Source organism: Pholcus phalangioides, unplaced genomic scaffold (genome assembly GCF_987345545.1).
Source record: "Pholcus phalangioides strain wild (caught in Gottingen) unplaced genomic scaffold, Ppha-v1.0 ptg000008l_1, whole genome shotgun sequence".
Lineage (NCBI taxonomy): Eukaryota > Metazoa > Arthropoda > Arachnida > Araneae > Pholcidae > Pholcus > Pholcus phalangioides.
The window spans coordinates 47,170,853-47,195,925 of NW_028301601.1; the positions used below are offsets into that span (position 1 = coordinate 47,170,853).

The 25,073-nt window shown below is 40.3% G+C and overlaps 1 protein-coding gene across 2 annotated transcripts in view; it reads left to right on the forward strand.

The window, feature by feature from the left end:
• The window catches only part of Plc21C (Phospholipase C at 21C), a 326,807-nt gene that overhangs the window by 229,387 nt on the left and 72,347 nt on the right, over positions 1-25,073 (forward strand). For both annotated transcript variants that reach the window (XM_089234814.1, XM_089234813.1), the window contains exon 5: positions 12,754-12,887. In XM_089234814.1, coding sequence (XP_089090940.1) covers positions 12,754-12,887 — 134 coding nt within the window. The remainder of the gene's footprint in view (positions 1-12,753; positions 12,888-25,073) is intronic.

Genomic DNA, 25,073 nt, shown 5'->3' on the forward strand with positions numbered 1-25,073 from the left:
TGATTACCCTAATTTTAGATTAGATAACATCAGTGAAAAATCCGATCGAAATGGCATTTGATGGTAGAGGCATGAATGTCGTTACTCAATCGGTATGATGACAGGCTATGGGTTCCCTTAATAATTTCACATTTGCCACTTCTTATGCAGATTTAAATATTTATATGTGAGGTGACAGACATATTAGCCACTTGATGGTTATTGTCTTCTCAATCGAACACTCATCATTTCAATAGTAACCAATCACTTTTATTCATTATACAGTAGTTAAATTATGATAAATGAGATAATTAATTGACAACAACTATATATTCGTAAAAGACATCTTTACATGTTTCTAGTGGGGTTGTTCACCTAGCTCTGACTCCCACCCACGCAGTGTTGCCAGGTCCTTAAAAAGTTTCTAGCCAAAATCCTCTTCGAAAAGTAGCCCAAAATATTTGAACCTGTGCTGCCATCCATGAAACAACAAGCGAGCTACCGTTTGACGATATTCTAGCCTACGAAGATGTGGCTTATAGCTTTTATTGTTATACTGTGGTCAGTAACTCCCCCCCCCCCCTTTTCACTTATACGAAAAAATGTTTTTTCTTACCGAATAAATTGATTTCTTTGAAAAGTTGAGAAAGTCAGGGCTACACATTGTCTCTCCTGGAAAAACTTTTGGAAGTCTGTGGGGCACGATGATGATGATGCCAATCATATCAACATTAGATCAGTCGACTCCACCTTTGACGCTGTGGGGGGGGGGGGGGGGTATCCCCCCCGTATCTCCGCCCATGCTTAAAAGCATCATAGCCCTCAAGTAATGAATTGATTTTGCTCAGCCCTCTATCCCGACTGCAAATGCCTACTTACCAATTCACATGCTTAATCTCGCAAATCTTAACCATATCTCGTTATCCCTCTCCCCACCCCCTCTCTTCATTCAAGGCCTCCGTGACGTGCCCGGGTTGGCCAATGCGTCAAGACAGCACTGCCTCAAGTGCATAGGTGCCTTGTGATAACAAAATTTGGTACAAAATTTTAGTGATTTTAAAAATTAGGAATTGGGTATGGGTCCCAGACCAGATTTTTCACGGTCTAGTAAACTCTTCCGGGTTCCTGGCAGAGCCGTTTCAAGAGCATCATGGGCCCCTGGCCAAGTGATTTTTCTAATCCCCTACATGGAAAATCCCTGAAAAAATGTAACTACCTCTTGTTGTTCTGAGGCCCCTCTTCTCTTGGAGCCCCCGGACCATACCCGGGTGTGCCCATGCGTTAAGACGGCACTGGTTCCTGGGCTTGAGTCCTGCCAGCTCCACGCTTGCGGAGGCTACGGTATCTTTCACAGGCTTCTGTGGTCTAGATACTGTGTTTCCCAACCGTTGAGCCGGAGCAACACCTTCTATAGCAGAAAGTCTCCGCGCGAAGCTCGTGACGTCAATGAAGTCGCCCATTTCCCTTATAGTCCTTGAATATACTGCAAAAAAAGGTAAAGGACTGCTATATCCAATGACTAAATGGGAATTTAATGCATATTTTCCGAAATTCTGAGAGTTTCTGCATATTTTCTGAAATTATAGGAATTTCCTGCCTGCTTATTTTTCTTAATTTTGGGAATCTTAGCGTATTTTCGGAACTCTTGGTCTTTTGAAGAATTGAAGAAGTATGGAAAATTAAATTTTTTAATAAAGTTTTCTTAACATTGAAGTTAAATAATAATAAAAAAACAAGTATAATTGATTACACCAGTATAACCAAACATTTTGTGGTTCATTCTCGATTCTTTTACGAGATAGTTATTTCATAGAGCTTAATAAGTAGATAAAATTTCCTTTCTGTCCCTTTTTGTAATTAAATTATAAAAGATGGTATGAAAATTTTTGTAATGCAATGAGAGGTCTAAATTGGAAAACTGATTATACGTAGAGATTACTTTTACTTTCGTCGTATAATGTACTATGTTCGGCGCGTACCATCCGAGGAAAGAAAAGATCATCTCATTCCGATGCAGCGATATCACCCACTTTGGGAAACACTGGATCCGAAATCTGTAAATTTAATCGATCTCTCTCTGTTTCTGGCTATTCGATGATCAAGCTACATTTGGAACTGAGTTGTTGTCCAGTGAAATTAGAGCTCAAGACGACTGAATTTGCTTCCCTGTATCAAATAAATGCTTGAAAAAAAAGCAGATAATGTGTAAAATATTGGTTATTGATGATAGAAATATACATCCGGCCTGCCTACGCTCCTGAACGAATATCATTGCTACTTCCTAACCACCCACGAGAGAGTATGATGATGATTTTTCGAGTCGATTCAACCAAAAGATAGTTACAGGGAACGAGATATTTATATGCTACTATATTGAAACGATAATTATCTTTTTTTTTTCTCTAAGCCGAAAAAATAAAATGGAGAGAACTGGGAGTGGCAAAGATAATGTTGGGGTTGAGCAGCAGCCCAACCATACACAGAAATAGTGTAAACAGCTGTCATTGATAGGGTCATTATCCCTATCTGGTGTGATTGCCTGTGGATGTTGATAACACACCCAAAGTGCTCTTTGGGGGGGGGGGGAGAGAAAGGGAAAAAAAACTTCTTTCACAAGGCGTTTGATGTTAGCCATTTATCTGATTTCTGATGGATGAAACGTTATCTTGTGTTCTGTGGGCTTTGTACCGGGGATCGTTTTATTTCTCCGTCTAAGACGATGGGCATCGTATAACCCGTAGGAGTGAATATGCGTGGCCATTTTTCGGGGGATATGTTTGGGACTAAACCTATACTTGAAGATGGAGATACACATACGTCGTTTGGCGCACATCTCGCTTATTTACTTTAATTTCGAAAAAAAAAAAATGTTTTTGGTAGTTATCGGATGTGAGGGAATGTAGGATTAAAAAAATATTAACAATAGTTATGAAGCCGAATCATGAATTATTTTTGAGTTGGTGGCAAAAAAGTTGATTTGGCATGATGATGACAAAGCACGGTGTTTTTTTTACCCTTTTTTTCCATTGTGGCCCTCTTTTTTTTTTAATTTTGTGTCACAAAGAGATCTCCCTATGCACCACACAGTATAACATAGGGCCATATATAATGGTACAATCAGCATATTTACAGTGTAAAATAAAGAAAAGAAAAATTATAATATTTTATTACACAAGAGAGAAATGGTTTTTAAAGAAAAATATAATAAATCCTGATAAGAGAGAGTAAATGCTCGGCTTGAACTTTATGTATCTTGATTCCTGGATAATTTTTGGGGTTGCTCAAACCTGTACTGCAGAATACTGTTATAATCGAAAACTTGGAACAGGGGTGGCCATCTTTTTTCCAAGCCGTGCCGCAATCAATATTATTTTCGATGCGCTTGCCACTATGACAATTTTTATCACGCAGACTATGTGTACTGTTTTTACGGGACATGGACATTTTCTTCACACCCACAAAAGTATTGTTCAGCTGTCCTCTTTATTTTCATAATGTTCATCTTGCAACTCTTTTGAATTCAAAACTGTTTCCATTTTTGAGTCGTAAATTCGATTACCGCAATGTAGATTGTGCATTGATAGAAGTTCATCTTACCCGGAGAACTCAAGCAACCCTGAGTCACCCAGATTCTGTCGCAAGAAGCAATGTAAGCACTTCGGCCTCCGGGAGTTCATCTTACCTAGACCATGTTAGGCATGGGCACTGGAACCTGAGGGTTCGGGCTGCTTCCCCCCCCCCCTCCTTCAGGAATTCATGGATGTATAACGCAATTCATGTCTTCTGTCTAGACGTCCCTGGATCCCGTATGCGTGGGATGTCAAGTATCTGTGCCCCCCCCCTCCCCAAAGGCGAAAATCCAAACAAAACTCATTGAATAAAAGTAATTATTATAATTAATTAAAAATACCTTCCGAACTAAAAACAGTGTAGACGTTTGCGGTAGCCTATAAGGCTATCATTCATAAGAAAAAGATTGTTCCGAATTACTGGAAAGAATTTGTTCGATTAAAAATTGTCAACTGCAACTTTTGCGTCTCACTCCTGATACCATGACGTGCAAGCGGGTTTGCTACCCCCTGACCTAGAGTAACCCGAGCTCCGATGTCACTGCCCTCATGTTAATTTTATAGCGGAAATGCAATGTGTGAAAATTTAATAAGTTTATGTAAAATCGATCCCCAAGATACGAGAGCCCAACCAGTCTTTTCCATTTATGGGCGGTGGGGCCGGATCGTGGAATTCCAACTTCAAAGCGCAATCCAAGCAAGCAATTGTAAAATGAATGGGCAGATTCGGTGGAATAAGGTGAATTCCAAGTGAAAGTAGCGTGGCCCGGTACGATTACTACTACTCAACAGTATATGCATTTCGTAAATATTTCCCTGGGTGAATTTCTAACGAATCTGTACGTGCTAAAACGTGTGTTCTGAGTGTATGTGAGGTTCTAACGAATTTATGTTGATAGAGTTATGCGTGTTTCGTGCTGCCATCTGTTTTCCATGTTTTTAAGTGAAAGGGCAGATGCCTAAAGTTTCGTGCTGTGTAAGTATCGTGTTAAAGGTACGCCGTTTTTTTTAATCCAGGACCGGGGCCCTACCATTGCCCCATGCTTTTAAAAGGATATCCGAGAGAAACTGGCTTCTAGCGCTCGCGATTACTATAGGGTGCCAATTCTGAGAGCGCAGAGAAAAATTCGCAATTCGAGAATCGATATAGTTAATTACGAAGGACTAGCATCAATTGTGGAGCAGTTGGTGCGACGACGACGCTCATCCGCAAGGTTCATGGATCGAATCCTGCCCGTTTTTATCGCGACTTTTTCCCCCTGTTTTACCTTACATCAACAGTCTTTTGATTATATTTATTTACTAGCTATAATACCCGACGCTACCAGGGTTTTCTTCAGTGAGGCTTTTGGATCACGTGATACCTCCCTCTTTGTTTGAGGGACATGCAAACCGTGTCTAAGTTAACCAATATGGCGGCTTCATGAAATAAACAAATCTAGATTTAAAGAAATGAATTTTTTTTCCTTTTTCAAGGGGCGCTAAGGTATTTTGATTAGCCCCCCCCCCCCGAACTTCAAGTTATCCATCTGCCTATTTCAGCTCCCAAAAATGCTTAATTAAAGCTGTGGAATTTCTTCGATGTACTTTATTGGCCCATAATTAATTTTAAAATAACCTAAACTATATTAATTTATGCAGTTGAATATTAAAAGACAATATGGAGGCATTAATTTTCATGCTTGACAGGATAAAAATAAAAAGGTGAAATCAATGTTATTGCATGGATATACAACTCAAAGTTAAGTCCTGCTAATTACTTCATATTCAATTTTTTGGGCTTCGTATAAAGCGAACTTAATATTTCAAAAATCCAGAATTCAGTACAATTTTTAAAATTATTGATGTGACAGAAAACCCCACCAAATTTCCTCATTTCTACAGTAAAATCGGCAATTTTAACACTGATTTCTATGAGGATCATCCTTTGCATGTCCCTCAAAGTGATGCTGATGATGATTCCGACGTCTGTTCAAAAAGCTCTCATTTACTAGGACTGAAGAAGTGGCAAACCATTAATAAAGGAATAAACTATTATACATATATATACTGGCAGCGTTAAAGAACTGACAAACTATTGTAAAGGCTTATACTTACAGTACACGTCTGAAACGCATTGCTAGGGAGCACACGGTAACCAAAGTAAACGTCCGAAAGTGATTGTTGAGACCCAAAAACCGTTGTTGCCCTACAGTTTTTTGCCCGTTTGGGGCATTTGCCCTGCTCTGACGAAATTTTAAAGTAGCCCATCGTTCAAGTCGGGTCCCATTTGGTATACATGCAAATTTTGGCGACGGCCGATCTAAAATTGTAGATTTGAATGGTGATCAATCATAATCAATTTTATACATATAGATTTATTATTAACTTGCACTCAAAACTGTTATTACATCAGCTGTTATCAATCTGAAAAAAATATTTTCCGTTCATGAGAGAGAGAGAGAGAGAGAAAGAGAAAATCACCACTAGATTTTTCCCTGAATGTGAGAGATTCGAACTCAATTTGCAAAGCAAAAATTTCAATCATTTCAACACACATGCTATCAATTTTTTTCAATTACCTATTTTTAAGAAAGAATAAAATTTCTTTTGTTTTTTCAATGTTAATGTTGTTTCTATAGACATACGCAAGTCCAAGAAACATACAGAAATATTTTTTTTCCATGAATTTTTTGATTAATATCTCCATTGACGTACGCAAAGAGGGGTTGAGGTTCTAACCCCCCCCCCCCCCCGCCCTGAGTTAAGATTAGTGTTATTTTGCAGGAAAAAAACGTAAACCCCCGCCCCAGAAGGGGAAAAATAATCTTAAACCCCCCTCTAGAAAATTCTGCGCACGCCTATGAATATATCTAAACTGAAGGATCCGAAAAGGGGGAAGAAAACAGAAAAATTGTAAAAGTCAATCCAAATCTGAATTCGGCCGGTAAAAGGTTAAACATCCCGACATTCCAGGAGGTGTGTGGGATCAAGATGCGCTTCCTGCAGGGGATGGCGTATCAGGCAGCCGCGCCCCCACACAAGTTTTATTACTTTTCGCGTAGTAAAATCAAAGTATTTGAGGTTTTGTGTTTGTATTGTAATAAATTTTCTCAAAACTAAATAAAAAACCATGAATTTTTCACGAACGCAACGCTACCGCGAGTGTAAAATTTCTTAATCCGAATCTCAGTCAGTGGTTCCCTCCACTTCTTGAACAAGCATCGTTTTCCCTCCGTGTATTCGGAGGAAAACCCAAAGAACTATCCGAAGTAAGAGAGAGGGAGGGAAATAGAGTTTCGGGGGGGGGGGATTCGAACCACCAACCGTGTTTGGTTGCTTTCTATTCTGTGTCGTCGTCCGACCAACTGCTCCACGGTTGATTCTAGCCATTCGTAAAAATATATTTAAACTAACCGCCTTTAATAACTAAACCGCCTTTGGCGGCCAACCCCCTTCCCCCTTTTCTCTTCACATATCTTGTTTATTTCGTCCCACTTCATCAGCGGGCTAAGGAAAGGGACGTGTGAAAGCACCAGCTTACTGAAGAAGCAAATTTTACAATAATAAAGCAACAAAAAAGAAATGCGATTCATCAAGTAACCTCAGAAAACTTCTCCATGAGGGTCCCCAGACTACAATTCGCTTAATTTTAGTGCGGCCCCTGACTGGATATATCGCGGGCTACCGATGTGTTGTAAATTTTACAATGTTGAACAACAAAAATCAATGAGATACATACAGGGGCCCCCAATTAGAACCTGTCAACATTTCCACGGAAGCTTGTCGGACACCCCCTGTGAGGGGAAACGAAAATTTTTCATTTTTATCAATATTACAACGAATAAAATCCAGGGCCCCACATCCAGTAGCGGGAACACAATACACAGATTTTTAGTGGGAAATCCAGACTGGATTTATCTCGGTCTCCCGCTGTTGAAAATTCTACAATGTTAAACAACAAAAAAGAATGAGATTCATCCAGGGCCCCAAAATGAAACCTGTAAACATGGGGCCCCCGACTTGGAAGCTTGTCGTTCATCCTCCGCTGCGAGTGCCATGAAAAATTTTCATTTGTATTCGTTTTACCAACGAATAAAGTCCAGGCCCACCCACGCAACGCCGAATTCGAAAATTTTATGGGGGCCCCCAGACTGGATATACCTTGGGCAAACCTTGCATAACATGGTCCCGATGGGTCAAATGGGTCCCGATATATGCTAGAGTTGAATGAAAACTTGACCCAAAATCGTAACCGACTTCCGTAACACAAAAACGTAACGGATTTCCGTCACCCATTTCCGTAACATAAAATCGTCACTAATTTCGGTTGCTTAGAAACGGGCCCTTTTGGAGTTTGTGATTTTATATTATAGAGTAGATATATCAATTCTCGAACATCTATTTGTCTCTGATGCGCAAGCGCTCTCAGAATGGACACCTACGGTAATCGCGATCGCTATGCGACAGTTTCTCTCGGATATCCTTTTATAAGCATGGGGGTATGGTAGGGCCCCTGGATCCTTGTATCGGTGTTGCGAGTGAGAAAGGATGTCGGCAGCACTGGCCCACAAACACACTCACGCAAGGGTATTGCAGATCCAGAGCGGGCCGATGGGGACGGAGCACCCTTTCCTGAAAGCTGGATAATGGGGGGGGGGGGAATTGGTCTGGGAAAATAAATAAATGTGATATTGTCCTACTGACTTACATCGTTCATTGTATTGCCTGACACATAGCCCTGGATCTGCGCCTGGGCATCAAATCAGTTTTGTCATGAGAATATTCCGCTGATCACGTAAGGGGATTGGAAATACACGACATTGAAAGCCCCCTACAATTAAACGCCAGGAATGTTCTCGATGATTATATAAATGGTGGAATGGTGGTGGAATATATTCCAGAAAGAAAGATAGTCTGGTGCCAGGACTTATCTCTATTCTCTCTCTCCCTGTCCCACACCAGAAGGATAATTCCGAATTGGAAATGTCTGGGATATTCTTTGTAAAGGGAATTCGGATAAGTGATTGTGAATGCAGAGGGAGACAAAACCATCCAACTCTTTCTCTCTCTAGAGAAAATAAATGGAAATAAAAAGACTAAGTATTTCACGCAATGTCTCGAATTTCGACTCCTTGTCCCCGCCCCCCCCCCGCTCCATTGACGAGGAGGCGTCGTCTTCTCCGTCCGTATCCGTGACCTTTCGAGAAAACACGCGCACACAAACGTCCCAGTTGTCCCAGATGTAATCAATGAATTTGTGTTTCCCTTCCGAAGTAAATTTGTGTGCTTTTGTGTTTCTCTTTATAAATGTATTTCAAATTGAATAGGGACTTTCTTTTTTTTTTGAAGGTGTAAATAACTCGAAGAAAAGTTGTTTTAAGTTTAAAGCATCCATCAATGCCCCTTTGGGACTACATCGATTTATTTTTTTAGGTCCTTAGGAAATCTATCGACGTTTTAGAAAGATGTTTTATTTTATTTGTTTATTCATTTTTTTTTTCACCCCTTGGTACTGGTTGTGTCTGATGAGTCTCGTTTATAAGCTCTTGTAAAGAGAGAGCTTTTATTTTGTAGTGCGTTTATCACGTCTTTTCGATGGAAATGAAGTCTTTAAATAACGTTTCAGTAAGACGTTCAATTGAAAGTCCATTTAAAAAATTTCCACTGAAGCGGTAAATTTTAACTTAAAAATTTGTGATCTATTTTTGGAAATTTTCAGTGAATGACTACCAAGTGGGTGACCGTATGAGTAAAGGATCGAGTTAGTGACAAAGTGTGACCATATGAGTGGCCACGTGCGTGACTATCCGTGATCGAATTAGTGGCTGATTTGAAGGGGTGAGTGACAATGTGATCGTATGACCAAGTGAGTGTGGTCACATATGAGCGCCCGAGTGGCGCAATGGTAAGATGCTCGTCTTCCACTATGAAGGTTGCTATCCAGCCAAAAGAACATCGGAAGAAGTTCTTTACCTATGGAGCCTGGAGCGACCACCGACACACATATGGATCCTTTATTTCCCACCCAACTCCACTCGTTGGAAATTGTCATATGGCGATTTAAGACCGCAGTTGGTGTGCGGTAAAGTAGTCACACTCATATGATGAAGGCAGGTGAAATTTACAAGGTTCCAAGGTCGAAATACACCGGGGACGAGACATATCAAGGGTGAAATGTCGTAGACGAAATTTCCGGATCCCATTTTTCTTTTCATCTTGGATCATGGTTACTTGGGAAGGATTTCAGGGAAGTGGGGTCTGTGATCTGGAATGAGAAGGACGGGAAATAGTGGGGGAAGCTAGTGGACCCGGTGCAACGTGCTCTAAACCAGAGATGTGGGTGGGGGGGGGTGCGCCATCGTCTTGGGTTTGGGGAGTAGGAGATAATTAAAAGAATTTTCAACTTTTTTTTCCCCCAGAATTTTTTGAACTCTTCTATGTATGACCTATCAGAACGTCCCATTGAAAGAAGCAAAGCATTCTACAACAACCACACTAATTTGGATGAAGTCCATGGGAAACTCTGTAGGTCAAATTACAAAATTTTCGAGAGGACATCTTATGTTGATGATTATTATCATTCATGTCCTTATCTCTCTTTGATTGATTGCAAAGGCATCCTTCTCTGTATTCAGAATTTATGTAGAGTTTTCGGTAACATAATTCTTGGGTCGATTCCAACATTCTCTTTTAGTTCAGCAATTGTGTTGTGTGTGAGATAGACCTTGGAGATTAATAATGCATGTATGCATATACACGGGTTACTCTGACAGTCTTTTGTCTTGTATGTGTCTGGGGTTGTTTCCTTTTTTTTTTTTCTTGTTTCCTTTTTGTGTATATGTCAGCTTCAGAAACAAAGTGGGGCAAATTAAATTAAAGGAAATGGTGTTTTTTTCTCTCTCTCTCTTCCTTACTCTGTCTCAGCATATTTTTTTTTTTCTTCCTTTATTATTTCACCCTTTACATTGGTGACAAGTTATTCTTTTAGCAGCGTCCTTCATATATTGTTCCTTTTGTGTTAATATACATCATGGGATCTTGGGAAATAACGAACTGGAAAGAGAGAACTTTTTCCTTCATTGTCAAAATGTCAAGAAAAAGGAACAGACAAAATTTCAATATAAGAGGAGGAACGAGATCGTTTTGTGTACTAGGGATTCTATGAAAACATGTTTGCAGGAGAGTGCTGTTGGTTACACCCTAATCCTTCTAAATACCTATTGTGGATCAGAAATTGCTTTTAAACCCCCTTCACTGTGGAATATGTTTAAGAAAAGAAACTTTTAGAAGGCATTCGATCGAGTCCAACATTGTAAATTCTTGAAGCGTTTTTATATGAGATTGAAATTATATAAGGGTTACTTGTTGATTTGGATAGAATCATGGTTTGAAAGATAGGTTATGGTGAACGGGGAATTTTCTGATTGGACAGGTGGGAAGAGTGAAGTCCCTCAAGAAGTGTACTTGGACCCATACTTTTTTTCACTTTTTATCTATAAACTCTATCATGGTATCGTCGGGATCGATAGAAAATTGGCAGATGACGTGAAGCTAATGGAGGTAGTCGGGAATCCAAGCGTTAGGAAGATAGTCTAATTCTGACACATTTAAAAAGAAATGAGATAAATATATTGGAATAAATCGAGAAGCTATTCACACACACACATACTTAGATAAGGCAACCATAACACTTTGAAACAAAATTTTTGTTGCATTTGTACAAGCACGAGATCTTGCATAATTCGAGTCTGTTGATTTGACATCTTAACTTGGTTTTTTTCCCTGTAAGTTCTAGATTTTTTTTTCAAAATTGCATTTTTAGTTTTTTTTCTGAATTTAGTTTTTCTGGCGCTTTGCAGGCAAGAATTCGCTCTTATAACTCTTGCGTTTGTGGACTTTATGAGAATAATCTCGTTTGATGTTCTCCGTTAGTAGTCCGCCATCATATTTTTGTCCCAGTGGCCTTGGTAGCACTCGTCTATTGTCTTTTGAAATCTTGATGAAAGTGCTCTCCCTGTTCATCGCTTACAGCCCCAATATTCTTGGGGAATTGATGAAGGTGACTAAACAAGAAATGAAGCTTTACACTCATGTTGCATCCGAGCAAGGGCCGTAACTAGGACTTTTGTCGCCAGGGGCAAACATTATTTTTCCGCCCCCCGCAACTTTAAAATTCGGTAATTGTTTAACCCTTTGTTCCCACCTAAAACTGCCGCCCACTAAATTTTGTCACCCGGGGCAGTTCCCCCCCCCCCCACTCCGACCCTGACCCGAGCTCACGAAACGCCAACAACATTCTACCAACCAGAATCTCATAGTTATCCGCGTTTCCTGTTACCAAGAAAATTTTGCATAAACTGCCTTAAAAGACGGCCACACTTCTGCTCTTCATTCATTTTCATGACAAATAGACTGACTAAACTACTGAGGGACTGATGAATTCTTATCAGAAGGAAGAAGAGTCGTCAGATGTTGAAAAAATTTCCGCAAGCTGGATATCACGAATACACACACACACACCACACGTTTGATGATCGTGCTCGGCGTCTTCATCTTCAGATGATCCAAAGTCATTAAACACAGGAATTTGTAGTTGCTCATACTGTGGAATCGGTCGAAAATATCCGTGGATGCAATATCAGGGTAGGAGATCCTGTCTCGGTTTTTCTTGCCGGTACCCTTTGTGTTGGCCAGGCAAAAATTGCAGTTATGTGATATGTGGGTTGGTTCCCACCAAACCATGGGAATTCCAAAAGGCACATCGTTTCGTTTTCCTTGTGACGTGTCATCAAGCATTTCCTTACAATTATGATATACAATACGAGGGGCCCATTTCTTCTCTTCGTCCCCAAGTCCCCCTAATTTCAAAATAGGCTTTATAAGTACGCTTCACGAACATTGAAATATTGCGCCTTTGACGAACAAGCAGGGCCGTCTTAAGAGCATCATGGGCCCCCGGGCCAAGTAGTTTTTAATTATATGAAGTGATGATATTTTTCCGCGAGCATGTAAAATATTGATTCGGGCATCAATTACTTTAAAGTACTGGGAGGGGGAAGCTTGTAAATTTTTGTAGATTTGTTCAGCCCTGACACAGCCCTAGGTAGAGAATCACCAGTGTAAATTAAATTTAGTTCACCAACCGCACATCTTTTTCAGCTTCTGGAATTTGTTGGATTCCACGTATGTAGATTGAAATTAATTGTATTACTTTTCGTTGCAGCTATGGACGGAGTCGCTGCTGAAGATCGCCTACAACCTGTTGGCTCTGAACGCTCCTGCAACAGTATTCTTAGAGAAAGCCCTGGCGAAAGTTCAGCTCCTGGGCGACCGTGAGGACAAGGTACCGGTGAAAAAGTAAGTGCGCACCATGTATCGCGAATACCAATTATTGCAGTATCATCCTTATCTCTCCCGGGTTCAAATGTGGGAGGTGGCAATCGTCCCTCCCAAGAGTCAAATAAAATTGGTAAATTGGTGTCTCTTAAAATACGATGAACCGAAAACGAGAGAAATTCGGTTTGAGGGATGTTACTGCAATATTTCAAAGTCGTGTCCGAAACCGTATTCACCATTCTCTAAAGTAAGTGATCGATGGAGCATTCTCGAGTTAGTGTCGGAATTCCTAAGTTTTGACTAAAAGCAGGCGTTAATTTTCTGGGTCTGTACGCACCATCAACTTTCCGGAAGTGCATTTACGGCACTTTTCAGCTTAAGGGGGGGGGGGGGGGGTAACAAACCATGCGGCCGATCTCTTCCCCCCCCCCCCCAATAAATTTGCAAACCGTCGAATTCCTTCTTTCTGGTTGGCTTTTCTCAGCGATGGCTTCCACAGAGAACTTCGCGTTCTGTTGAAGTCAAATCCCATTAAAATTCCCCTCGATTTTCGCTCACAGAAGTGAATGCTTTCTATTTGTGTGAGTGTGTGCCGAAACTAATTGCTTTTTGAGAGATGCGCTGTTTGTTTCCTGATGCGCGAGATGAAAGTTGTTGTAAGCGATAGTTTTGGAATTGCGCTCCAGAAATGCTTACGCTGAGGGGCGGGGGGGGGGGGTTGTTTGGATGGACGGCTTTACTCGGCACAAACACACTTCAGAAATTTCAATTTTCGGTTCTGGGAAACATTTTCGATCTCTCTGTATGCATTTCCTTCTTCTCTCCGGCAGATCCATGGATCTGGCATTAGGAACAGAATCCTCTTCACATGCACACGTTTCCATCAACGACCTTTGATACGGGATCTTAACAAATACATGCATGCATACTACAGACCGATTTCTGTGCTTTACGTTCTGCATAAAGATCTCGAAATATTTTACTGCGTCACACACACTAAATATTTCGAGGAGGTTTCGAACGTTTCATTCCGAATGGAACCTTCGATGGTTACGAGCTTGTTCCGCGGTACCCAAACAAGTATGAATTTTTCCCTCAATATAAAATTTTTTTACTACTAAGCCGTTCATACAGATCGTGAATATTCCTCTGGAAAATTTCTAAACTAATTGGTGTATGCCGTAAAGCGTTGTGTATGGTGAGTGGACATCATATATTTATGATGGTCAGAGTTATGTGCATTTCTTGTTCTCGTTGTTTCCCTGTGCCGTGTATGTCCTTGTCAGAGCAGGCATTAAACTACCAAATGAAACCGTGCTTTGGAGGAGTATCATGGAGATTAGATGGTCTTTTTCCTCAGCGTTCCATTTTACCCTCTTTCTGAAATGAGTTCCACCGGAGGTCTGTGTATGTGTGTTGTGTGTGTGTGAAGTTAGTGCCATCATCTATGTTTCAAATTGTTAGTAAAGACATCGTGGAGTTTATTTGTGGGATATGTTGTTCTCTGTGACGAGACTTTTTTAACGGGGAGATTGGCCTGCATTCGCTTCTTGAAGTTGGAAAGCAGCAGGCAGGTCTGGTCTTCATGGCACTGGAGCATAGTGGGCAACCAATTAACAATTGTAACGCTCCTTCTACATGGGAGCGCTTTACTTAATGCGGGTGCAACAGCTGCATTAAACATTCTGAAACTTTCGTTTTTTATGCATCGATGTCAGAATTTCTACAAGGTAGGCCTGATGGTGGCTCTGTGTACAAGTAATTCAATCAGCAGTGGCTGACCAAGCTGCAGAGCCATCTTAACAGCATCTTGTAATGTATATGTGTATATATGAATTGACATCATCATCATCGTGCCTCCCCCAGACTTTCAAGTCTATCTCCGCCTATGCGCAGTTCCATCTTAACGCATGGGCACGACCCGGGGGCCTCACAAAAATGGAGGCTAATTGAAATTTTTAAGAATTTTCCAGGTGGGGTCTCAGAAAAATCAGTTGGCCCTGGGGCCCATGACGCTCTTGAGACGGCCCTGCCTATGCGGACAGCAGGCGCTGGACTAGGATAGGATAGCCAGATTATCCTAGATAGGATAGCAAAACCGAGACATAACACAAATTCATTAATAATAACCGGGACTTCGTGGAAAAAAAAATCGGAAGACTTGTCGACAAATTGTCGAATTGTAAGGCAGTATATAAAACTACCCATAGGAGTAATAAATAGAAGAAAAATAGATAATGAACTGGTGAAAGAAAATATTAGGAGGAAAATTCTCTAACCTCCTGACTTATTATGTTTCATACTAGCTATGACACTCGGGTGGGCCCATGCTTTAAAACGGCACTTCTGTATATACTGGGAGCATCGAAGACACACAAAGGAGTATCCTGGTGCCATATGTAGTCAGAATATGAAACATTAAAAACGTAACAATGTGCAGGGCGTCCATAACTAAAATACCCTATTTTAAAGTAGCCTACAGGCGAAACCAGTCATCAGAAAATTGTGGAATTTTGTGGAGGACTTCATGAAGTGATGAGAATTTGTTTCACGGGGAAAAAATTAGTTGCACATGTCTCCACCAGAGGGAGAAATGACACATTTAGGCAAACGTTTACAATTTTAACAATTGCTTACAATTTTAACAATTGTTTACAATTTTAACAATTTTAACAATTGTTTACAATTTTACAATTTTAACAATTGTTTACAATTTTAACAATTGTTTACAATTTTAACAATTGTTTACAATTTTAACAATTGTTTACAATTTTACAATTTTAACAATTGTTTACAATTTTACAATTTTAACAATTGTTTACAATTTTACAATTTTAACAATTGTTAAACACTTTTGCAATTGTTACTGCAACAAAACATGTTCAACAAGAAGGCCATTTTCCGATACCACGTGAAATCGCAAGATGGCATGTTCCACAACTGACCGCAGTGTATGCGGGGAAATGTTCAGCATGTGGCGTGAAATGCGGCCTTTAAGGTCAGGTAAAGTTCTTGGTTGTCACGACTTTACCACACGTTTCAAATGCCCCCAAAACCAAAAAATCGCATGGATTAAGATCCGGGGATTGGGTAGGCCATAGATTAGGGAAGTGCCGGTTGTTCACGTTCTTCTGTGAAATGTGTTTTAAGAACATTCTTAACACACACACACTGCAATGTGTGGAGGAGCTCCGTCTCTTGCAGAGCCGGAACAATTTCGTTCTGTGCAATGTATATCGTTTCGCGGTGATCGAACATGTCACTGAACCTGTAGAACGCAACTCGTAGAAGTAGACACCGGGAATAAATGATGCGGTAAATACACACCATATCGTCACTTTCGGTGAATGCAACGGAACCTCCGTGCGGATTATGTGGTTTCCGAATTCGGCCGTTGTGAGTATTGACTGCACCATCCAAGTGCAAATGCGCTTCGTTTTTGTCCAGAGGATATTCCATGACCATTTTGAATCGACCTCAACCAGCACCACCTCTCTAGGAGGTTCTGCCTCAACGCGAGCTAGAAACTGCAGTGAGAACCGGAATCGAGCGTTACGATCATGTGGAATCAACCGCTGCACAAGTGAAAGTTTCTACGGATAATATAAGAGGATATTCCGCATGATCTTATGGACAGTTTGAACGTGGCCTATCCAACGCCTGACACTAGTGCTACCACGAGAATTTGATGCTCTGTTCTTTTCCACCTGATGCTAAACCTCCTGTACCGTGTTTATAGAAACGGGTTTTCTTCCATGACGAACAGCCAACGATCCTGTTGGTTTCAAATTTCGTTACCATAGTCCGAAGGTTTTTAACATTCATTGGATCTTTTCGAATCCTCTTCCAAGTCCGATATTTCCGTAGAGCAGTTACTGCGGAATTGCTGTTTTGCCAAAACAATTTGACCAAGAAAGCGCGATCTCGTAAACTTAGTCATTGTGAGCAGCAAATACATTGAGAAACAAGATCTCCGCCAATGTTTCTAGGTTTTAAAACAGCTGCTGCGTGACATCACCTAAATTTACATGTTTACTACAGGTGTTCAAAGTGAATCGCCCTTTGGTGGTGACATGTGCAACTAATTTTTTTCGTCCTGAAACAAATTCTCATCACTTCATGGAGCCCTGCACAAAATTTCACACTTTTCTGATGACTGGTTTCGCCTGTAGGCTACTTTAAAGTAGGGCCTTTTAGTTATGGACGCCCCGTATATCTAGCTAGGTGTACAATGACATGTTCACGTATCAGCAGTACAAGTTAAACTAAACGTATATAAAGAAAGTGCGCACAAGGAGAAGTGTTTGGAGGGTGCGCCATCTACACGGATTAGGACGCACTGCAAAACTACACGCATAGGAGAAGTGTGAGAAGCAGTTTTTCGCCTATTTCGATCTGGCTCTGGAGGTCTTTTAAAGTAGCCTATTGTTCAAGTCCAGTATTGTTTGGTAAATGTGTGAAATTTGGTGACGATCGGCCCAAAACTGTAGATTTGTATAGAGAACACACACAGAAAATCAGTTTTATATGCAGGGTCTTTATAATTAAAGTTCCACTTTGAAATGGCCATACGTAATAATATTCCAAAAATCCTAGTGCCATGCATGTCCTATATTTATGAAGCACCGGGCCATGCCCACATGTTCCCATGGTTTAATATTTCTCTGATTCTATAGACAGCTCTGCTGGATTCTGAAAGCATTAACGTTTACTCCCACCATATTTCACTTGAAAGCTCTAATTCTTCAGAGGTCTCTGTGACCCCCTTCACCACTTGTAGTGGCTCCCTATCTGATTTCCACCCGTGTCCACTCTTAGAATATCCCAGGACCCACAAGGGGGGGATATGATCCCCAGATTGAGAACCACTGTTATAGAGGACCCTCTTTCTGAAACGCATAATGCCATGCTGATGTTAATGTAGGCGTGAACATCACTTTCACCCACATTGCGCTGTGCAAAAACGCTGCATTCGCCTTCTGCAAAAAATGTACAGTGTGTATTTTTCTTTTTCCTTCAAACTTCTCTTCACCTTTTCATTCGATCACGTCCAACACCCGAAGCATCCCCTGGTTTTGTTGAATATAGAGGGAATTTATTCTACGTAATGGTGGAGGATGAAAGTCTATTTTCATATGCGTATACGCATATCCTGGTCGAGCATCAATGGAAACTACCCCCTTTCTGAAGTCAATAAGAGACCGGTCCGGGGATGTCCGGTTTCCGTGAGTAAGACTCCGGACGTCCATCCAATTCAGACATGACAAGTGAAAGCTTCCACGCTTCTATACTTTCTGTCAACGGCAAAAAAAAAAAAAAAAGTGCACTGGAGATGTGCTGTAACGAAATAACGCCATCTTTATGTGCGTATATTCCGTTCTATTCCTGTTCGGCGCGCACATGTTTCGCCGTTTCCTTCACGAAGTGCTCGTGGAAGATGCTTTTGACGGGTTCGTGGAGTATATAAAAATGAAAAACCCATATTGGAAGATCCTGGAGAATATCTCCCGGAAAAGTTCGAGTTGACGTGTTTATACGCTCCGAAAGATTCCGCGAGCTCATTTCACGCAGCCACTTGGATGATGCATCAAAATGTCGAGGGGAAACTAAACACTTATGCATTATAGAATATACGAGCATGTTTGTGTCTTATATTTCACGGTTCGGTACTTTTTCGAGTACTTGTCAGTGTTATGTATTTTGATCGACGTGAAATAAGATATTCATTAGAGCATCATGTAAATTACAGTGAAACATCTATGTTTAATTTTAAATATACACTGACTTCCGAAATTTGTGATGACTTTGATGTGTGAAAATTAACACTGCTCAAACAATAGTTTGTTTTTTTGGTTTTTTACGTAAATTTCGATTTCAAGAACCTTGTAATAACTAAAATGTTGAATATGAACACCGTAAGACATAACATGCTCAACCCATGGCCCGCGGGCCAAATGGGGCCTTCCAAGTCATCCGATAACTTTTCTGATGAAGTCATCTCCTCGAAGTCGTCATCAAACCTAATTTTGTAAAAAGGAACCAAGCAGCACATTTCCATATCGCTTCAGTGACCCCGCGGCACGTATACAGATTAGAGTGACCTGCGGCACAGTTCCAAATCAATCAAGCGGTCCCCGGCACATTTGCAAATCACTTTTTAAGTAACTAGTTGTGCTCTTCCAAATCACTTAATTAATTGGTCCGTGGCACGTTTTCACATCATTGAAGCGTGGCCCGCACTGTTTTAAAGGTTGAACACCCTTGTTGTGTAAGGCACGGAAAAAGCAAGAGATAGCTTACACAAATTATTAGTTATTTCAAGGCTTTCAAACTTTCAGTATGAAAGTATTGCAAATACATATTGATAACTGATACATTGATAATTGCGTGGAATATTTTATTTCATTGTGGCATTTATCAAACCACTCAAGTGGCCCGCGAAGGATTACCAAATCACGAGTTTTCGGTCAAGTCTAGAGCTTGGAACAGGTTTGCAAATTACTCCAGTGGCCCTCGAAAATTTTCCAAGTTACTCATGTGGCCCATGTCGGGTTATTTAATTACTGTAAAGGCCCGCGGCATTCTACTAAATAATTCAAGCGGCCCGAGATAGATTTCCAAATCGCTCCAAACGTCTCTCTCTCTCTCTACAAGGTTTAGCACCCGTGGTCGAGGCAAATTTTATGGATATTCAGAACATTTGAGACTTTGAGTTGTGGCCTTTGTTGAATCCTTCATCAACCCTCTGATTTCCCATTTGTATATTCATTTCTTAATATTGCGTCTTGTCTTGATCAGTCATTGGCTGTCTCTGTTATACTGTATATACTAAAATTATTAATGTGGGTTTTTTCTCCTTTAAATCTTTTTTAACAAACGATCAACACGTTAGAGTTTTCGTTGGAATAAGAACGTGGTCACACATAGTTTCACGTTATGGGCCTGCTGCATTGCCCCCCTTGTCAGCAAAATTTTGTCATCCGCTCTGCCCCTCTGAATTCTAATTCATACTTTCATAAAGGGTAGTTGATAACGTAAGCATTATCCAAACCCCCCCCCCTCCCCTCCTGTCATCAAAAGTCAGCAAATCGGAACCCCCCCCCCCCCCATCGATCCATCGATGATGACGTAATACTTGAACGGCCCCTTATTCGCAGTTAGTACTTGTTTGGAATTAGAAATGCCATTCCTGAGCAAATAATTATCCCGAAAATTTCTGTAAGTTTCTGGCACTCGAAAAATACATGCTCCCAACTTTCAATTCTACGTAGATTACAAAAGCTGCATATTTCGTGAGGCTCAGCTATGAAATATTTATCTCTCATACATGTCTAATGCATGGCAAACCAAAACGAAGCAGTATTAATGCGCGCTTGAGATGTATTTCTAAACCAATTCTTAGATAGTCTTTCCAAACATGAAAGTGTTGTTATTGATCTATAGCACACTGCGGTATAGCAAGTTTGTAAAAACTGAAGATCTTTTTGTTCACCCTGAAAAGTCAACCGTTCTAGGACGTATGGTATGTAATGCTGAATTACGGCAGAATTGAGGTTAAATTTTTTAAAAACTGTGTCCACTCTCGTCAAAAATGTCCCGAATTGTTGCTAGTCAATTGAATTTGGTATCGTAGCTTATTGTATAGGTTTTTCAGTCAAATTTTAGGGAATGAATACCGATGAATGGTCGGTCAGTCAGTGTTTCGTTCCCGATAATTTTCAAGGGAGCGTGGACCATTGATAGGAATATCGCGACTCCCGCAACTGCGAATGAGTGACAACTAATCGTTAATCCCCTCAAACACGAGTCGCCATTTTGGTGATGTTCATTTGTGGGAAGAAAGAGTAGAGATTTGGAGCTGTTGGAGCAGTGGTGCCAGTTGTTATCTCTGTCGATAGTCCCATAAATCATTAGAAATCGAACAGTTCAGCGGTATTGAGACATATATCCCTGAATCATATTTTGCTATCCTTTACTCTGAGACAATTTCGGTTTCGTTGACTATCACACGCAAACTACACCTTCCTCACTTAGTCTAAGAACACCCAAATCATCGGTCTCTAACTTATTTCCCGCAGGTCACCTGTGGCACGCTGAGCTCTCTATTGTGGCCCACCACTTTGGAATTATCTGCTTAATGTAGCTATATCGCATGCGATTAGTATCGATAGCTCAAAGGCTTGTACAATATAAATAGTTTAGTAACATCGTTAATTCACGCGAATGCACCGGAGACAGTCGAGGCTCTGTCATGGGCCACACGAGTGATTTAGAAATCTGTTGTGGGTCACGCAAGTGTTTTGTTAATCTTGAGTGGGCAACTAGAGTTGGTTGGAAACTTGTCACGGGCCACTCCAATGACTTGAAAACCTATCTCGGACCAGGTGAATGATTTGGCAACCTATCTCGGACCAGGTGAATGATTTGGCAACCGATCTCGGACCACTAGAGTGATTTGGAAACTTGTCGTGAGCCATTGAGTGATTTAGTAGCACGTCGCGAGTCATTCAAGTAATTTAGTAATAGGCCATGGGTCACATGAGTGACTGGGAGAAAACCTCTCGTGAGCTACATAATAAGTAACTTGGAAACATGTTGCAGGTCACACGAATGATTTCAAAACCTGTTCCAGGTACGTACAGGGCTGTAACTAGTAGCATGTATGGAGTGCAAGGCCGTAACTGGGGAGGGACTGGACAAATCTACTGACATACTCGGGCATGTAGAAATTTCAACTGAACATGTTTATTTCTTTTTCGACCACATGCCCGACAGGCATATGCAGTGGAAGTTTGGTTAACGAGCTTAATTCGTTGTGCGAACGTGCTCGTTATCCGAATCACTCGTTATTCGAATCGAACTTCCCAATAGGAAATAATGGAAACTCTCGGGTGATTCGTTCCGCAGTCATTCACATAAAAATAACCACTAAAAATGACATTTAATTAATATTAATACACGATAGTATTAGGAATAATGCACAATAACATTAATATTGTACAAAAAAGTACAATAACACCATAAATAAGCGTGCAAGACAATAATGTTTACAAATTAACTTACTGAGACATACAGACAGAGCAGAACCGTCTGTTGTCTACTAGCTTATTCTTTTTATGTGACTTAGAAGAAAAAGAATCTTTCCAATGACACTTGCTTTTGCTTCTTTTTTGGGATTTCTCAGAAATGGAAAATCACATTGTCGCTCGCCAGATTCGTTGCCCGCAGTTTTACTTGAGTGGTTCTTTTCTGAAAAATTTTGCGCAGGTTCCCACAAACCTTCATTTAAAGTGAGGAACTCCTCCTCATTTCACTGTTCCTCAGACGAGATTCCGTCAATAAGCTGTTGCGTGCAATGGAGATCCATCAGTTCGTCTGTGGTCAACTCTTGGTCATGTTCCTCCATTCGTTCTTGAATGTCGTTCTCATTCACCTCCAGTCCCATGGTTCTTCCTAAGGACACAAACTCTTCGACAGCTGGTGGTTTCTGTTCATGAGTTCAATGCCCAGTTTCCTCCAAAAACCTTTAGACGCACATACACGTGCTACATTCCCCATCGCCCCGAACTCAAATTAACCCATAGGATACTCTGCTATTCTCGTAGCTTCTGTTGCCCCCTGGAACATTCCATCGTTCACCAGGGGGCGATATTGCCCACTTTGGGAAATACTGATCTATAATGATAAAACCTGCCTAAACAATATTTTTTTGGTTCCGGCGGAATTCCTATTCAATAGGAAATAGCGCAAATTTGGCGGAATCGCTTGGTGAAGGGGCCTTAAAAAAAATTATATTTACTATCATTTAGTTATTGCTTTGTGTATTAACCTCCGTCAACAAAAGAAAGCAATCAGTAAATATTAATAATAGTAAACTATCTTATAATTTCATAAGTAAAGTTAGCTGTTGGTTTTATACCGGTATGTATCATGAAACGGGGCCATCTTAAGAGCATCATGGGCCCCCGGGTCAATTGACTTTTCCGAGTTCCGATCTAGAAAATTTCAATCAGTTCTCATTTTTGTGAGACCCCACTTCTCTTGAGGCCCCGGGCCGTGCCCAAGTGTGCGCATGCGTAAAGATGGAGCTGTCATGAAAACGAAAAAAATATTATACCATGTATTATTTGTTTCTATATTTTCTTTTTGTTTCTTTCTCTACCGGTCTTTATGCGTCAGTATATCGGTTAATATATTTATGTTAAACGCTAAAAAACGAAAAAGCACAATAAGCGATATTTTGGCGCATAAAATTTACAAACCGGTATGCAGCATAAAATAAAAAATCCAGTATATAGTTTTTTTCCAACATGTTGCTCATTTTTATTGCGTACATCCGTGTAAAACCATTAACTATTTCATTATAAGAACTAGCTATAATACCCGGCGTTGCCTGGGATTTCTTCAATAAGGCTTTTTTGGATCACGTGATATCTCCCTCTTTCTTTGAGGGACATACAAACCGTGTCTAACTTAACCAATATGGCGACTTCATGAAATAAACAAATCTAGATTTAAAGAAACGTAAAAATAAATATATATTTTTTACAAGATATACGGAAGACTGGATGTTGTGAAGATATTTATTATTTCAGATGTTTATTTTTTAAGGAAGGAAAAAACTCATCTCTGCCTCCACCGGGAGTCGAACCCGGGTCCCTCGATTGCCGGACGAGTGCTCTGACGGGTTCGACTCCCGGTGGAGGCAGAGATGAGTTTTTTCCTTCCTTAAAAAATAAACATCTGAAATAATAAATATCTTCACAACATCCAGTCTTCCGTATATCTTGTATTAACAAGTGGAGAGCGACATTCATGTCATATATATTTTTTCTTTTTTTAAAGGGTGATAGGTATTGCGATCCCCCCCCCCCCCCGAACTTCAAGTTATCCAATCGGCCTGTTTCTGCTTCAAAAAATGCTTAATTAAAGCTGTGGAATTTTTCGATGTACTTTTTACGGGTCCATAATTAATTGTAAAACATCCTAAACTGTATGAATTTATGCTATTAAAGAGAATACGGAGATATTAATTTTCATTCTTGAGAAGATATAAATAAAAAGTTGAAATCAATGTGTTATTGCATGGATATCCAACTCGAAAGTAGGTCCGGCTAATTACTTTATATTTAATTTGCTGTGCTTCGTATATCTCTAAGTGAACTTAATAGTTCAAAAATCGAGTATTTAATACAATTTTTAAAACTATTGATGTGACAGAAAACCCCACCAAATTTCCGCATTTCTACATTAAAATCGGCAATTTTAACACTGATTTCTATAAGGATCGCCATTTCCCTGACCCTCAAAGCGATGCTGATGATGATTATGACGTCATTCATAAAACCTCATTACTGGTAGTATTGAAAATGTGGCAAACCCTTATATATAAAGGCATAAATATTATACATATACTGACAGCGTTGAAGAAATGGCAAACTATTGTAACGGCATATACACGTCTCAAACGCATTGTTAGGGAACCACGGTAACCAAAGTAAACGTTCGGAAAGTGATTGTTGAGGCCCAAAAACCATTGTTGCCTGACAGTTTTTTTGCGCATTTGGGGCACTTGCCCTGCTCTAACGAAATTTTATAGTGGCCTATCGTTCAAGTCGGGTCCCATTTGGTATATATGCAAAATTTGGCGACGATCGATCTAAAATTGGAGATTTGTATAGAGAACATACACAGACAGACAGACAGAAAATCAATTTTATATACAGGGTGATTATAAAAAAACTATCCCGACATATGGGCCCCTAACTATCATACCATTCACAGAAACTGAATGAAATTTTGGCATAAGGTATTTTGAGGTATGCGCTCAAGAATGATATGGAAAACAACAGTGTCACTCTAACAGTTACGGTTACAGTGAGAAAATATCAAATGGCAACACCAAGTTTTTTGTATTGGAATGTGATCTCCATACTGAAAACCCCTAAATAGCGTTCGAACGGCAACTGTAGCATGAAAATCACCGGCGGTAGATAGGCTAAAAGTGAGGACAACCAATAAGGACAGAGAAGCAGCATGAAATAAAGCGTTTTATTGTGTTTCACAAATTTTCCACATGACCTTGTGGAGGACTAATCAGGCTGGGATCTCAGCCGAAGAAACGGTGTGACGAACATTAATGCTCTGGTGCACGGCAAAGTCCATTTTACTTTTTCCTTGCCTAGCTCTGGGCATTTTCGTGCTACA